Source organism: Aspergillus pseudodeflectus (assembly GCF_044049435.1).
Source record: "Aspergillus pseudodeflectus strain CBS 756.74 chromosome Unknown BJX68scaffold_60, whole genome shotgun sequence".
Classification (NCBI taxonomy): domain Eukaryota; kingdom Fungi; phylum Ascomycota; class Eurotiomycetes; order Eurotiales; family Aspergillaceae; genus Aspergillus; species Aspergillus pseudodeflectus.
Genome location: NW_027263836.1, coordinates 115,825 through 129,843, shown reverse-complemented (window position 1 = coordinate 129,843; position 14,019 = coordinate 115,825). Strand labels below are relative to the sequence as shown.

At 51.2% G+C, this 14,019-nt stretch overlaps 7 protein-coding genes across 7 annotated transcripts; 3 read left to right on the top strand and 4 right to left on the bottom strand.

Annotated features, from left to right (window-relative positions):
* Positions 1–1,463: 1,463 nt before the first annotated feature.
* BJX68DRAFT_246001 (putative R3H domain protein) lies at positions 1,464–4,977 on the bottom strand. The gene is made up of 5 exons (XM_071041582.1): positions 4,719–4,977; positions 4,265–4,574; positions 3,427–4,208; positions 3,225–3,365; positions 1,464–3,166 (listed from the first exon to the last, which is right to left on the bottom strand). The coding sequence occupies exons 2-5, from the start codon at positions 4,319–4,321 to the stop codon at positions 1,759–1,761; spliced, it is 2,388 nt and encodes a 795-aa protein (XP_070894398.1). The 5' UTR covers positions 4,322–4,574; positions 4,719–4,977; the 3' UTR covers positions 1,464–1,758.
* A 100-nt stretch (positions 4,978–5,077) lies between these two features.
* Positions 5,078–6,282, top strand: BJX68DRAFT_245999 (zinc finger CCHC-type containing 10). The gene is made up of 3 exons (XM_071041581.1): positions 5,078–5,292; positions 5,346–5,481; positions 5,539–6,282. The coding sequence occupies exons 1-3, from the start codon at positions 5,208–5,210 to the stop codon at positions 6,203–6,205; spliced, it is 888 nt and encodes a 295-aa protein (XP_070894397.1). The 5' UTR covers positions 5,078–5,207; the 3' UTR covers positions 6,206–6,282.
* BJX68DRAFT_245998 (CCDC12/cwf18 family protein) lies at positions 6,283–7,180 on the bottom strand. Its single transcript, XM_071041580.1, has one exon. It carries the CDS (start codon positions 7,048–7,050, stop codon positions 6,439–6,441), a length of 612 nt encoding a protein of 203 aa, XP_070894396.1. The 5' UTR covers positions 7,051–7,180; the 3' UTR covers positions 6,283–6,438.
* A 95-nt stretch (positions 7,181–7,275) lies between these two features.
* BJX68DRAFT_245997 (pentatricopeptide repeat protein) lies at positions 7,276–9,902 on the top strand. Its single transcript, XM_071041579.1, has one exon. The coding sequence runs from the start codon at positions 7,370–7,372 to the stop codon at positions 9,722–9,724; it is 2,355 nt and encodes a 784-aa protein (XP_070894395.1). The 5' UTR covers positions 7,276–7,369; the 3' UTR covers positions 9,725–9,902.
* Positions 9,903–10,625, bottom strand: BJX68DRAFT_245994 (protein kish). The gene is made up of 4 exons (XM_071041578.1): positions 10,486–10,625; positions 10,280–10,389; positions 10,147–10,228; positions 9,903–10,062 (listed from the first exon to the last, which is right to left on the bottom strand). Exons 1-4 carry the CDS (start codon positions 10,486–10,488, stop codon positions 10,039–10,041), a joined length of 219 nt encoding a protein of 72 aa, XP_070894394.1. The 5' UTR covers positions 10,489–10,625; the 3' UTR covers positions 9,903–10,038.
* Positions 10,626–10,732: 107 nt separating this feature from the next.
* BJX68DRAFT_245992 (putative transcription initiation factor TFIID subunit 13) lies at positions 10,733–11,809 on the top strand. The gene is made up of 2 exons (XM_071041577.1): positions 10,733–11,064; positions 11,154–11,809. The coding sequence occupies exons 1-2, from the start codon at positions 11,004–11,006 to the stop codon at positions 11,606–11,608; spliced, it is 516 nt and encodes a 171-aa protein (XP_070894393.1). The 5' UTR covers positions 10,733–11,003; the 3' UTR covers positions 11,609–11,809.
* On the bottom strand, positions 11,810–13,575 carry BJX68DRAFT_245991 (eukaryotic translation initiation factor 3 subunit F). Its single transcript, XM_071041576.1, has 3 exons — positions 13,325–13,575; positions 12,553–13,265; positions 11,810–12,489 (listed from the first exon to the last, which is right to left on the bottom strand). Exons 1-3 carry the CDS (start codon positions 13,427–13,429, stop codon positions 12,270–12,272), a joined length of 1,038 nt encoding a protein of 345 aa, XP_070894392.1. The 5' UTR covers positions 13,430–13,575; the 3' UTR covers positions 11,810–12,269.
* Between the last annotated feature and the right edge of the window lie 444 nt (positions 13,576–14,019).

Here is a 14,019-nt window from a genome sequence, read left to right as displayed (position 1 = left end):
TGGCTGACACGTATTTCACCCTGTACAGCACAGACCTCGCCTAAGACCTGAGTGCACCTGGGTGGAAGACAAAGTCACACAGGGGAGGAAGAGCGTCCCCATAAGTCAATGTCCCTATGAAGGTACCAGATTCTCTGCAGTCATTCTCACCCCAACCTTAGAGAACCAAGGAGATACGACGAGGAAGGATCAGGCTCTATACCTTAGCCGAAGACATAATTTAGCCGGTATGTCTAGGGAAAGGATAACAATAGGCTACGTCGCAGGGCCGTGGCGAATATCAGCCATTTACCTCGGTGTATCAAGAACCGACGCCCAATTTTCCGCGAGTCTTCATCCCGTAAGGAGTCAAAGTCTTGCGAGTATTCTCGGAGAAGTATGGAGCGATGGCGCGGCAGCCCCGTGGAACCTCGCCCCATGCTAGTATGGTCGGTTAAGATAGCTGTCTTTTTGAGGTACGGAGAGAGATGCCGACTAGAGTAGCCAAGTGGAGTTGATCTGGGGTGGGGGGAGTCACAGTGGGGTTTCTGCAACATTGCAAGGCGTCTGTATAAAGGAGGAGGATTGTGGGGTCAGTTTGTCTTTTGAGGTTGGACCCTTGGAGAAAGAATTTTATTTGGAACGGGCAGAGCGTGGTTCGTTTCAAGGGTGTACTCCTTACTCAGGGTACTACTAGTAGGTAGCAGGGTTCAGCCGTCCACTCTCAAAGTCATACATAGATGTTCTACTATACCTAGGTACTACATACGAGTAGCCCGAGTAGCCCGAGTAGCCGATCCTCTGGGGGGCGAAACCTGGGGGAGCGAAAAAATCCCCGGTTGGTCCACTGTCGTTTCGACGGGCTATGTAGATGGTTAGGGCTTACTACCCCAAGTTACTTATACTCTGTAGTACTCCACTAGCACCGATAAGTATACCTCAGACTAAGTAGGTCCCTTTGCATATAGTTAGCTCCCTATTTCTTGACTAAAAGCTAACTGGGTCGAGCCCGTACTTCGAAGAAATCCGCAGAAGACTGCACGGATTCAAGTACATTATACGTTTGGACGACTAAATCATTCAGCTCTTATACAGTCATGAATAAAATATGGCTTGAGCTGGTTTTTTTTAATCGAATAGCAGATGGAGTGCACCGCATGTCGGATGTAGTATGACAATTAGGTAAGCGTCAAATCAGTCAGGCCAAACAAGACAAAAGAAACTGCATAAATGCGCGGTCGGGGTGTGTTGATTCGCGAAGTAGGCTTTTTTTGGCGGCCTATTCGGGGCTCGACGCGTTTAGAGAGCAGAGGGAGTTGTGTCAGGATTTGTGAGGGGAAGCGGAAAGGGGTGAGGCTGCATGTGGTGGATTTGAGGGTTAAAGACGAGGTAATGAGGTTGTTGTTGAGTTTGTGACGGTCGGTAGATAGCTTTGGGTTATTGTGCTACTAGATAAGTAACGGACTCGGAGTTGAGATGCTGTCTGAGAGAGTTAGACCAGGAATTAATTAGAGAACCTGTCTCCTAGGCTAATAGTGAAAAAGTATCACTTGTTATTCAAGACTTTTCCCATCTTAGCAGCGCCAAGCAACAAACGGTGCGGCCGCTACAGACCTTATGCACAATATCAAGTCGTTTCCATTTTGTTTATCCACAGTCTGATGTTGGTTTCAAACCTTCAGCCCAAGTCTGTCTATTATCACACATAGCGATGATAAAACAACTCTTCATCGACTCCATCAGCGACGACGCAATGCCAAAATACAGATACAAAGGGCTCTAATTCGAGCGCCCTAGGCTGGTCCCTCCGGAGACAACGAGCGGACCGTTGTTGGAACTTGCTACCGAGGTGCCAGAGTACGAATTGCTCGCAGAGTTCGCAGTTCGGTGCTTCACCTCAAAGTCAGAAGGGACCTCGGAAGGAGGTGGTTTCGGGGGTAGGTGAGACGGCGTTCCCCACTTTGCAATCGAGTCCTTGTCGCCCGGAAGTGGTCCCCGGGGTATGTTGACCCCAATCTGTTCCTGGCTCTTACCACTAACATCCTGGTAGCCGTTCCACTGCGGTTGCAGACCCGCCTGCATATGATATGGCCCCATGTTTGAAGGGTTGGTCTTGTTTGGGTGTCGGCTTAGGCCAGCAGCTCCGCCAGGAACAAAGGACCGGGTCTGAGGATTGAAGTGAGATCTGTTAAAACTGCCCGGCAGAGGGTGCGAGTTCGAATGGCTTGGCATAGAGGTGTTCAGTGGCTGGCCAGGATATTGTGCGTAGGCATAAGGGCTCGTGTTAAGCGGCTGCGGTTGGTAGGTCGACCAGGGGAGGGGCGCTTGGTTGCGAGGATTTGCCTGCGGGTAAGCTGGTTGGTAAGGCGGAGACGACCACCCAGGAGGGCTCGCCTGGAACTGCACAGAACTTTGAACGGGATAGGTGTTCATTGCCGGAACGGGTTTTGCCGACGCCATAGCCGGGGACTGGTTTATGGAGTAACCAGGATAAGGCGGCTGTTGCGGAACTGGCGCATTCTGCCAAGGGCCGCTTGTACCCATCTGAGGAGATACGGGGATAGGATAATGTGCTGCAGCGCCCATGTTCATCTGTCCAGGATACATGATACCACTCTGCCCAGGCATGTACCCCATATTATTCGGAATAACCCCGGGCCCAACCATGTAAGGCTGATTGGGAAACGAAGGATCCTGCATTCCCATATTGTAAGGCGAAGATCCGTTATTATACTGCATTCCAGGGTAATACGCGTTGAACTGAGATCGAGCTTCAAAGCTGTCATCATGAGGCGTTTTCTGGCGATGTCCCTTTTTGCGTCCGCTCGTAGAGCTTGACCGAGAAACATCGGTGCTGGGATCTCCATTCACCTCTGGAGTCTTCGACTCTGAGAAATCACGGAAGATCCTTTCCCTAGCTTCTTGATACTTGGCCTCACGCTCCTCTCGCGTAAGAGATAATCGATCCTTCGCGGGAGTGGCTCCAGTTGCTGAGCCACTACGATCGCCTTCATTGCCACTATCACCAGCTTCCGACGTGGCCTTGGAGGGAGACGAAGAGCTTGCTGCTATACTACCCTCTGTAGAAGGCCGCTCACCGTCTGTACGGCGCATGATCTTCATGGCAGGCGCTGAAGGAGGCGGTGTACTATCGGCGGCAGCATGTATCATAGACAAGGGTGCAGGCCTACAACGGTTAGCATAAACTTCTCGCTAAACTGACGTACTAAACGGGTAAAACTTACAGTCGACAGAAGGGAGTACGATGAAGTCGGACTGATGTGACATTGTTATCCACAAAATGGGTGAGGTGATAGTAATCACCAAGTTTATGGGCAAGTAGTCGGCCGAAAGCATTAGAAGGAGGAAGCTCTAGAGATTGTTCCCTTGGGGAGATGTTAGGTAAAGATTTCGGGGTGCATGTACTAGAAGTGTGTTTAAACTTACTTAGAATTCTGGATAAAGTTCCTGACTCTTTCTTCCAACTGCAGGATTAAAAGACGATCCTTTGGAGACTTCATAGCTTCAATGAGCTTCTCATCTGGCTCTGACGGAAACCCATGTATGGCTCGACCAGAGAAGGCGTCCGGGTTAGCAACGACGAAGTTGTTGGCCACGGAGTCGGCCATACTAACGCCATTGGCTTGTTGAGAGCCATCGGTATACATGGGAACTGCGCTGTGAAGGGGAACTCGGTGTCTCTGCGCATCCCTGAATAGAGCGCCGGCTTCCGACCCCGTCAGCGAATTTGGTGCACCAGAGGCGTGACCCGAAAGGGACTCTTCTTCGTCTATGGCTTGCACACTAGCACTGTCATCGGGACGCAGTGAGTCTTTCTCGTCCATTGCAAACGTCGTGACCGACGCCATACTTTTTGAGTCGAAACTCGTAGGCTTAGTCGACGAATTTGAAAGGTGGGTGCGATCGTCTTCAAACGAATCCTCTCTCCTCAGAGATCCATTCTCTCGACTTCCTATGGAGAATTCGGCAGGCTCTTGGTCCTTTTTCTCCGATATATCCGCAGCTTTGACGGCCTCGGACAACCCATCGATGTCTCGATCAGAAATGCCAGACTCGGGTGTGACAGAGTTTAGACCTTCACGGCCAGATAGCGCGCCAAGAGAGCTCCGTGGGTTTGAAAATGACGGTTCTTCAAGTGGTTGTGAATGGTTATTTTCATCAGATGCAAGTGCAGCATCCGGTTTAAATGGTGGGGGCAAAGCAGCAATCTTATTCGTGGGTCAGCACTAAATTTCGTGATTCGGATGCGAAGTAATTGGCATACCTTTGCAAAGGACAGACGATGTCCGTCTCCCAGAGACGCTTTTGACGCCATTATCATAAATCACGCCGGGTGACGAGTCTGAAGGGGTCCTTCTTGCGATTGCTTCCGAAGCGAGATTGTCAAATAGGTACTGATGAAATGTATCGGGTGAGACCCGACGGGACAAAATCGTGTGAACGAGGTAAACGCTTTGCGGTATTTCACGAGACCGAAATTCGAATGGAGAAAAAGCCACTAGGAAATCCCACTTCACACAAGCCAAAAAAGAAAGACGACATATCTTTGGACAACGTAAAGCGCCATAAGGAAACTGGGAGACGTTAGACCGCAAAACTAGTGACTTTCTTGCTGGCAATGTAGGAAAGGAAACGGAAAGAGTCCGAGGCAGGGTAATAAAAGCCAGCGTTGGGCAGAGCAGGGATGCAAACGGAGGAGAAAAAATGACTGGTCTTACACGACTGTCAGAGAGACTTGAGCATGACTTTTCCTTGGTCACTCTTCGTAGTTCGAGAGGGGGAGCTAACGTTCCCGTTCAGGCAGAAAAAGCTTCAGGGAGCGAGAAGAGCGCTGTAGGGGTCCGACAAGTCTGATTCCACTCAAGCGGCCAGTAGCTCGGTGGTACGGGCTGAATATGGCCAGTGGAGCTGCTTCCAGGTCGTTCTGGGCTGGGAATAAGAGCAAAGTTGTCAACCAGACAAAGAGAGAGCCAGACGGAATCGGGCGCGGACCTTCGCTTGTCAGGACTTTCGTGGGCCACTGGGCTGGCTTTAGCCGCGCGCTTATTTATCCCACTCCACACCATCTGCCTGAACAGCCGCGAGAACAAGCAGCTCTTCGATATACTACTGGTAACTATATTTTCTGCCTCTCACGGCCAGCTTCAGAATTCGGAGCAAACGCCAAATATTTTTCATACCAACCCAACTTCGCGAAGCGTGCGTGGATGAATCGCTACCGGAACGCTCCTGGCGTCAGAGGGCCGAGTAAGGCGACGGCCTCGACACTTTGCCAGAAATGCTTGGAACGAGATATGTCCCTGTCCATGACTCTTTCATCCTAAATGCTGACATTAGGAGCTCACGTCACTACAGTTACGAATGCAAAGTTACAGCCCAAGAGCGGCCGTATCTCGCCCGTCCCTCCCGCACACAGCAATTACAGAACCCGAAGCTGCGTCCGCAGCTCACCACTGATGTCCCCGACGACACTACGCGCACGTGAGTCTGTGATTCGAGAAATATATCCTTAAGAACGCTTTTTGACAGCGAATCTAGGAAAGGGACCGCGGACGCTTTGCTAGCGCAACGTGAAGAAGAGCGCGGTCGCAAAAGGAATCTCGATGAAGCAGATCCTCTAAGCAGCCGAGATCTACCGTCGAAGCGGACTCGGTCAATATCATCAGTTTCGGATAGTTCCGTGTCTACAATATCCACAAACCGGTCACGCTCGGCATCGCTCAGGCAGGATGATAATATGGGACGGGGAAGGGCAAAGTCGCAGACATCTCACCATTCATTCTCAAGAAAGAGGCGCCATAGTGACTCATCATCTGGCTATTCCGTTTCATCGTACTCGTCGAGGGAAAGATCGCGCACACGAACCCCGGAAAGAAACATCAGACGCAGGCGTCGGGAATCGAGCCCAAAGGAGCGTGGTCGGCCGCGCGATATCTCGCGAGACGATGACCGCAGAGATCGAAGCCGGAGTAGCAATAATGATAAAACTCGCAATGCTAGGGGAAGACGGTCAATGACTCCCCAACAATCCAATCCAGAGCTGAGTTATGCGACGCGCTCCCCTTCGATAGACAAGCCGAATCCTTCCTACAACGGAAGGAGAGAAGATAGAGGGCATCGACCGCCTCCTCCTCGACGCGAGCGAAGTCTTAGTCCTTACAGCAAGCGGATTGCTCTGACTCAAGCCATGAATATGGGCCGTTAAATCACGCATAACTCGGTTGTCGCAAACAATGGAAAAGCGGGAATGGAGCGCATAAATGGTCTTTTGTATTAACAATGTATTCATAGCAGCTTTTTCTAGTAATTACAATGCAATTCCTCAACGCCTCCAGATAGTGACCAAATTCCGACAATGAGCGCCTATAAAACAAGATGTAAGAAAGCATGGTCATATTGCAGCTGCTCCAATACACCACCACACCCTGGGTATCAAACTCATGCAAGATCCTCATCCTCTCTTTGCCTCTCATCCTCCTCCTCTCGTTCACGAACATGAATACCCTCCACTAGCATCTCCCCTTCAATACCAACCTCCTCACCCTGCTTATCGCCATTGGCACCAGCGCCCTTTGCCTTCGCTTCACGTTGCGCATTTTCGATACGTTGCCGTACGAGCTTTGCAATCGCATTTTGTGTTCTCACGTTAAGAATCTTCATCTTCTCGTCTAGGTCTCGCTTTAGATCCCAGTTGGGCTTCTTCGGTTGCAGCTTGAACAAGTCGATGGGCTGGTCCGCATCTTCATCCTTCTTCGCCTGCTCCGCAACCTCTCTTGCTATCTCCTCCGCTTGCGATTCCAAAGTAATTCGTCCGTCTGTTGGAGCTTGGTCAAACCCCAATTTCGGGCCGCGGGTCTCTGTGTCGTAATTTCTCCCGGAGAGGTATTTTGCCGTCACGTCCGGGACATCGTTTCGAGGCTCTTGTTCCTGTGTATTGGAGTCTGATGGTGTTTCTGGTTCTGGCTGCTTGCGCTTGAGCGCTGCGAGTTTTGCGAGGCGTGCTTTTCGTTCCGTTGCGGCAGCATCGAGTGAGGCGTGGTTGGACGCCATCTCGACAATAGAAGGGATACAGCAGCTATCTATGCAGTCTTGTGCAAGTAGAGGTGGCTGGATTAGAGGTTCAGGGTGGATTGCAAGCTTGATTTCAAGAGTTGGTAATTTTATAGAAAGCTTGAAAGAGTTGGTCCTTAACATGCGGGTCACCGCCACAGTTGAACGGAACCACCAGCCACATTTTGAGATGGAGAAATTTCATACCGACGACTCCCCGACGTCGCCGCTCCATCTTCTCCCCTCTCCCCGAACCGATTCCACCCCGAAAGTCAAGCTCACAGCGATCTTCGATGCGCGCCACAACTAAGAGTTCTGAATGTTATTTCGACCGCCTCAGCCGCTGCTCCTCCGCCTTCGTGCTGGGTTCGCCTCCTCCTCCCTTTCGCATGAAAGCCGCAATGGCCTCCATAGCCGGCAAACAAGGTCCGTGAGAGTAAACCCTCTCACTGGATATGGCACTCAAACGAACGTCACGGGCTTCGATGGAAGTTTGAGCGATATAAGGAGTTTCTCAAGATTTCCAGATCGTGCAGCGGAAAGCTCAGCTACAACCATTTCTACCACACCAGATGACTACATCGGCATCACATCCACGGAGTTACAAGCCGGAATTGACGAGAGCAAACCGGACCTTGCAGCAGCAGAAGAAAAACCTCGATATTTCATAAGACCCACTAAGCATGGACCGGATCCTGCAGTGGTGCATCAGCAGGTGGACAAAGTACTTTATCACTACACATACAAAGATGGGACAGCTGGAACCGTTACCAGGCATGTCAGCAAAGAAATTTTGGGCCTCGACAATCATATCACGTCGCAGTCGCTTTTTCGGGATGACTCGGCTGGTGCCGCTCAATGGCTGGCTGCTCGCGATGAGATAGGCGAAGCATTGGCGTCTGGGAGGGAGCCGCAACGACGCTTGATGAACTTCGATTTACGGAGAGAAGATCAGTTTATTCTTGACAAACTAAAAGCGCAAACTGAGAATGCTTTTCGTGGAACCTGGCGGGCGTTGCCCAGAAAGCAGAAGATGGAACACTGGTACCGCCTGTCGCTCTGGCTATTACAACATACCCCTAGCCAGTTACCGAAGTTCCTGCTCGCGACGACCTACAAAGAACTCCGACAACGACCGCCTTTATTAATGGTAGCAAAGTGCATTACACATCTCAACAGATTCTCTCCCGGGCTTGTGGATTCTTCCCTCATTACAGCTTGCCTAGACCCGAGCACTTGGCCTGTAATTAGGGCGCCCCAGTCACCTATTCGGCTCTATGTGAATTCGACAGATCGCGAGCATGTTTATTATGCCTGGCATATCCAGCGCAAAAAGAGAACTCATGTGTCGCCCGCAACCCTGTTATGTTTCATGAAACGTTTCACAGAGTTTGGAGACGTTGACATGGCCCTGAAAGCTCTTGTAGCTGTGCAGTATCTGAGACACCCTGATTTTTCCATGGCTTCGAAAGAGGTTATACACCACTGCTGCGCACTTCTGATGCGTGATACCGTTGTAGATGATGGCAACGGGCGCAATTTTGCCATCCTTCCAAGACTCGTCGAACTAGGAGTGCAACCCACCCGGGAGATGTTGAATGTCGTTCTATCCAATGCACTTAAGGGAGGGGATTCACAAGTGGGCAATGCTGTATTGGATTACATGAAAAGCAATCAGCTTGAGCCCGACCAATTCACCTATCTAGCTTTGCTTAAAGATGCTGTCGCCACGGGGGATAGGGAACGGCTTGGAACCCTGCTGCATGAGATCCAGTCTCAAGAGGACCTGCACAAAAACAAGTGGATCTCAAGCAAGATCCTCCATTCACATTTCGTCTTTACCGCCAAAAGGATCAACATAGACGATGAACCGCAAGAGGTCTTTTACTCCATGTTGGGCATGTACAACCAGTTACACGACATCACACCCCTTAAAGACCTTTCCATCATTCCACCCAACTACACCCCGCCAGCCGGAAGCGGTACCTCCGAGCCTTCCGTTGTTGCCTTATACATCATGATTGCGACCTATCTTCGGTGTATGCAAAATTTCGCTACTACCGAACGTGTTTATCTCCGTTATCGATCTCATGTGCTACATGGCCACCAAGCCATTGCACCACTTGCAGCAACCGATCACACCTATAATGAGTTTTTGGTAGCTTTCCGAAACTACCCTCAGGGAATGCGACCAGCAGCACGGCTAGTCGAGGACATGCAGCACTCCGCTACCAAAAAGATAGCCAACAGCGAACTCGAGCACGTCCCGCCAAGTACTTTGACTTGGACGATATTGTTGAGCATTTTTGTCTTCCAGAAGCAGAGCCATGCTGCGGAGAGAGTATTGGCCATGATGGATAGGCACAATGTCAAGTACTCCATGGATACTTGGAACATGCTCATAAACTATCATGCCAATGAGCAAAACCACGTCGGACTCGCCGAAACAATCAAGAAGATGGAGAGCGAGGGTTTCACCATGGATGAACATTCGATGCGGTCCTTGCGCTTTCTGCGGGAACCGGAGCGTCTGTGGGTTACTATCGACGAGCTCGACAAGGCTTCTGATTCACTCTTTGAATCGTCATCCTCCCAGTCAAAGAACGGCCAGCCAGCTCCTTCTCTTCTTGACCAAGGTTTGACGCGCATGAAGGACAACATGTCGCAAAAATGAGATACCCCTCCTGATTTTAGATTTCTTTTCTCCTCGGCATAAAACTATACATTTTGGCTTGCATCTTCAGCGTGGACAGCGGGGTTCCGGAGTCTCAGTTGAGAACCCAATGAGCCTTGGGTTAATTGGATATACTGATATATATATGGGTACACGTGGTGTAAATTATCCGTTTTGTACAATAATGATACGCATAGAGTTCAATTCTTATAGAGCAACGCTTGTTTAACAAGAAACTGTCTCAACTTGAACGCCGGCTCGCTCGATAGGCTCCAGTCCTCAAAATCATTAACCATATACACCGAGAGTTCCTCTCAACCACCGAAGAAGATCGACACCTGCATGGTAGTTTATATCAGTTTCACTGCATACTCTCACGAGGGTAGCGTCATCAATCGAATAGTGAGGTGAGGTTCACTTACGGCCATCAGTACACAACATATACTAACATACGGACTCAGTCGTTCCCCTATCCGTGCACACTTCCAGAATATCCCGAAGAAGCTACATATATCAGCGAAAGGACGATCTGAAGTGAGAATCAAGACGCCCTACCCGTTCTGGTTTCGGTCCATGATACCGGGCATGATCGAGTGGGCGTAAGCGCTCGTGCATATTATAAGCAGGAAGACGAGGAGAAGAGATTTCAAGTTGAATAGAGCGGACTACAAGTTTGTCAGTAAGTCTGTTCAGATTCATTGCTGCACTTGCTCGTCGGCATCTTTCCAAGCGTTGAAGCTTCGACGTGGTGGATCACCCACCATCTTGAGATGACACCAAGCAGTCTCGTTTTTTTTTTAATCAAATATACAGTCGAGCAATTTAGGCGTAAGAGAACAAGAAAGCCGGGTTCTCGAGACAACTTTCGAAGCTGTATCCTCTGACGCAGTCACTCGAGAACAGGTTGTCCCGCAATTCTGCCATGCCCTCGTTCTACAAGAGATCTCACCGCCCGCAGGCCTTTCGCCTCTCTTTGGCGCGCCCAGCGGCACCTCCGACGCCGCCCGCAACACCCACCGCAACGACCGCTCCGCCACCTGTCGTTGCACCATCGCAGCAGAAACCCAGGTTCACCGCGCCTTTCCCCCGGACGGTCATCAATCCCGGCCATGTTCAAGGACCACTCGCTCCACCTTTGCCGTTCAACCAGCAAGACATTACCCTGATTCGCGCCGGATATAAACCGCAGTTCAACCCTAGCAAAACCACCGACAATCCATCAGAAGGAGCATCGACACCCATAACTACTCCGGGGCCCAATCCCAAAGGCAAGAAGAAAATGGCGGAGCCGAGAGCCCGTGCGGCAAGGCACAAGGGGCAGATGAACTTCGCTTCTGAATGTATGTTCTCCGCCGACCAATCCACCAGATGGCTAGCTAGCTACGCCTTGAGGGATTGAGTTGGCCATACTAACACATTATTTTTCCAGTACGACTCCTCCTTCTCGCCTACGGCGACCCAGCACCCCACCCTTCCTTCCCCTCAGAGCCCCTCCCCGAAACCGTCCGCGTCCTCGACGAAATCGTCACGGACTTTGTCCTTGAAATGTGCCACGGCGCAGCACAGTACGCAAACTACTCGCGCCGGCAGAAGATCAAGGTTGACGATTTCCGCTTCGCGCTGCGTCGCGACCCGAATAAGCTCGGGCGTGTGCAGGAGCTTTTGCGGATGGAGCGCGAGCTCAAGGAAGCGCGGAAGGCGTTTGATCAAAATGATGACCAGGTGGGAAATCTGAAGGACGCTGGGAAGAAGGGGCTTGAGGAGATTGGTGGAGAGGGTGCGGCTGATGGGAAAAAGTCGAAGGGGAAGGGGAAGAGGGCTGCGAGGAGGGATTCGGATGCGACAGAGGATACGGCGCTTAAAAAGAGGAAGGTTACGTCGTAATTTTTTTTTTTCTTCTCTGTTGCCTTGGGGCGAACTATATTGCGCTTTCTGGCGTTGGTTTGGGGTTGATATCCATATTGCATGACGAACCATATCTGCATTCGACGGCGTTGAGGGTTCTGCGTGGTTTCAGTTGGGCCTGTCATCTTTGAGTCTACAATGATATTTAAGTTAGGGTTCCAGACTCCGTTCTTTTACTAAATTTTCCCATACATACGCCTTTGCGAACAGATACCCAAGCCATCCACGTCAAACGTTACTACTTCGCTACCAGAAATGATTCAGTGTCATCATATACATCTCTTTCATTTTTCATAGCCCATCAAACTGGTCCAGGCCAGTAGACTCCCATGCGCCGCAATCTTTTCAGCCCCCTCACCCTATCAGAAGATGCTTTTATGGGCTTCTCTCCACCCCTCATCTGTGACGTAGATAATCCAAAACACGTAGACACAGAGGAGCAAACAGGCAGGGGAGCGTCCTTCTCGCTCTCCGAAGATCCCAGAATCTCAAAAGAGAACGGATTGCAAATATAGAGGACCGCGAAGAAGGTGTGTAGGAGAAAAGTAAAGAAAAAAGGGTCGTGGTAGCAGAACAGCTTAAGTGAGAAAATGTGTAAAAGGTATCTTCAGTCTTCAAAGGTGAAATCTAATCAATCCTCCTACGCGCGAGCCTCTTCAGCACTCCGCTCTTGAGTGCGCTGATGTCCGCCACGGCCGCCCTTGCCTCGCTGTCCGCGCTGCTGGTTGCCGGACTCTGCGGTGCCGGACTCGCCGCCTAGGGTCAGTTGGGCGGTTGCTAGTCTGTTGGACAGCTCCATCTGTGTGCGAATGGTGTTGGCCAGGTACGAGACCACAAGGACGTCCTGGATGTGGTTGTTGCTGCGGATATTGTTAGCTAGTCTGTTCATCGGGGTAATGATGCGGGAAGAGGGAATAACGTACAAGTCACGCTCAATATCAGCAGGCTCGACCTTGGGAGCCAAGGCGAGAGCATTGAGCAGGAACTGGCCCAGCGCGGTGGAAGCAGGGGCCTCCTCGTCCATGACGGACTCGACGTATCGGGAAACACGGTCAATCATGCCAAGAACCTCCTCGACCGCACGCTCCAGAGCCTCAATGTCGGTGAAGAGAGTGGCAGCGCGCTCCTCTGAGTCCCGGGCAGCAGCAATGGCCTCCAAACCGCTCTTCTCGGCCTCGCCGTATCGGATCTCGTGGGGAACGGGGATGAAGGCGGCGCTGTCGGCGGCTCTTTCGGCGGTCACGCCAACGGGGGCAGAGATGTAGGCGCGGGTCTCGATATCCTTTCCAGCTTCGGTCGAGACGGTCAAGTGCACAGCCGGGTGAGGCCATGTGCCGTCGCCCTGACCGCTGTAGAAATTTTGGATCAAGGCGGAGAAGGTGTTGAGCTCGGACGAGGTGGCGTACCAACCGACAAGAACCTCCTTGGGGTTGGCCTTGAGGTGCAGGGCGAGCATCTGCTTCTGATATTCCATGTCCACCTCAACCTGGTCTGTCGTCTCTGTGTGCCCAACAGCAAATGTGCTGCGAATTTCCACCTCGGTACCATCCTCAGACCGAGTTCCCAAAAGCGTTCCAATGACACGTTCCTGATCAGCATTGCGGCGGAGAGAGTGGTCGAGAATCGAGAAGAGGGCCTTTGTCAAAACAATCAGCGATTCGTCCCATCCAGTAATAAAAGGAGAGCGAGTTATACCTGAGGCTGAATGACAACGTTCAAGGGCGCAGTGGTCGGAGCAGACCCCGCCAGGACAGGGCCCAGAGGACGGGCGAGGTGCAGGAAAGAATCTGATTCAGCCATGATTGCGGGAGGAAAGGATGCAGGGATGATGGATCGAGGCCGTGATGAAACTCTTTCGCGCTCAGTTGTCCTGCTTTTGGCGTGCCTGCGAGTGGAGATTTCTTTTTTGACCCAAATCTTCCGGCCCGCTGGACTTCGGCGGCGGAGGTTCTGCTCCAAATTGTGTGTGCGCAGTTTCGCGCTAAGATAAGATAAACATCACGTGACTTGCTCTTTGTATACAACACCCCAAGCTCCCAGTTTTTGGCAAAGTCTTGACACTTACGGCTGCTAATTTATCCCATCAGGATAGAGGCCCGTCACCCGATCTCAAGTTCATTAGCGTACTAATCTGTTGGTTCTTTTTGCCAACAAAGTCAACGCTGCCCTGCCCTCGTTCCACGTTTAGTCCCGGTTTGCCAGCATAAACAAAGGAAGCAGACGAGATGATGGGCCCCCCAAAAAGAGCTTCGCGGACCCTTAGAACCTTGCCTCGAGTGCAACTCTGTGTCACTGACCCTGCATTTTTATCCAGAGTACACAGCGTTGGGCTGAAGATCTTGGTGTCTCAACTGCCAGCCAATCTTGAAGCGCTAAACCTCTCCGGACTC

Coding starts and splice junctions, on each gene's coding strand:
- BJX68DRAFT_246001 (XM_071041582.1), bottom strand. CDS start 4,321: ATGATAATGGCGTCAAAAGCGTCTCTGGGAGACGGACATCGTCTGTCC. Junction 3,366..3,426: donor AACTTTATCCAGAATTCTAA/GTAAGTTTAAAC, acceptor CATCTCCCCAAG/GGAACAATCTCTAGAGCTTC. Junction 3,167..3,224: donor CGTACTCCCTTCTGTCGACT/GTAAGTTTTACC, acceptor TAACCGTTGTAG/GCCTGCACCCTTGTCTATGA.
- BJX68DRAFT_245999 (XM_071041581.1), top strand. CDS start 5,208: ATGAATCGCTACCGGAACGCTCCTGGCGTCAGAGGGCCGAGTAAGGCG. Junction 5,293..5,345: donor CCAGAAATGCTTGGAACGAG/ATATGTCCCTGT, acceptor TTAGGAGCTCAC/GTCACTACAGTTACGAATGC. Junction 5,482..5,538: donor CCCGACGACACTACGCGCAC/GTGAGTCTGTGA, acceptor CAGCGAATCTAG/GAAAGGGACCGCGGACGCTT.
- BJX68DRAFT_245998 (XM_071041580.1), bottom strand. CDS start 7,050: ATGGCGTCCAACCACGCCTCACTCGATGCTGCCGCAACGGAACGAAAA.
- BJX68DRAFT_245997 (XM_071041579.1), top strand. CDS start 7,370: ATGTTATTTCGACCGCCTCAGCCGCTGCTCCTCCGCCTTCGTGCTGGG.
- BJX68DRAFT_245994 (XM_071041578.1), bottom strand. Junction 10,229..10,279: donor ATGGACCGAAACCAGAACGG/GTAGGGCGTCTT, acceptor TGATATATGTAG/CTTCTTCGGGATATTCTGGA. Junction 10,063..10,146: donor TATGTTGTGTACTGATGGCC/GTAAGTGAACCT, acceptor ACTACCATGCAG/GTGTCGATCTTCTTCGGTGG.
- BJX68DRAFT_245992 (XM_071041577.1), top strand. CDS start 11,004: ATGGCGGAGCCGAGAGCCCGTGCGGCAAGGCACAAGGGGCAGATGAAC. Junction 11,065..11,153: donor GATGAACTTCGCTTCTGAAT/GTATGTTCTCCG, acceptor TTATTTTTCCAG/TACGACTCCTCCTTCTCGCC.
- BJX68DRAFT_245991 (XM_071041576.1), bottom strand. CDS start 13,429: ATGGCTGAATCAGATTCTTTCCTGCACCTCGCCCGTCCTCTGGGCCCT. Junction 13,266..13,324: donor ACGTTGTCATTCAGCCTCAG/GTATAACTCGCT, acceptor GTTTTGACAAAG/GCCCTCTTCTCGATTCTCGA. Junction 12,490..12,552: donor GCTGATATTGAGCGTGACTT/GTACGTTATTCC, acceptor CAATATCCGCAG/CAACAACCACATCCAGGACG.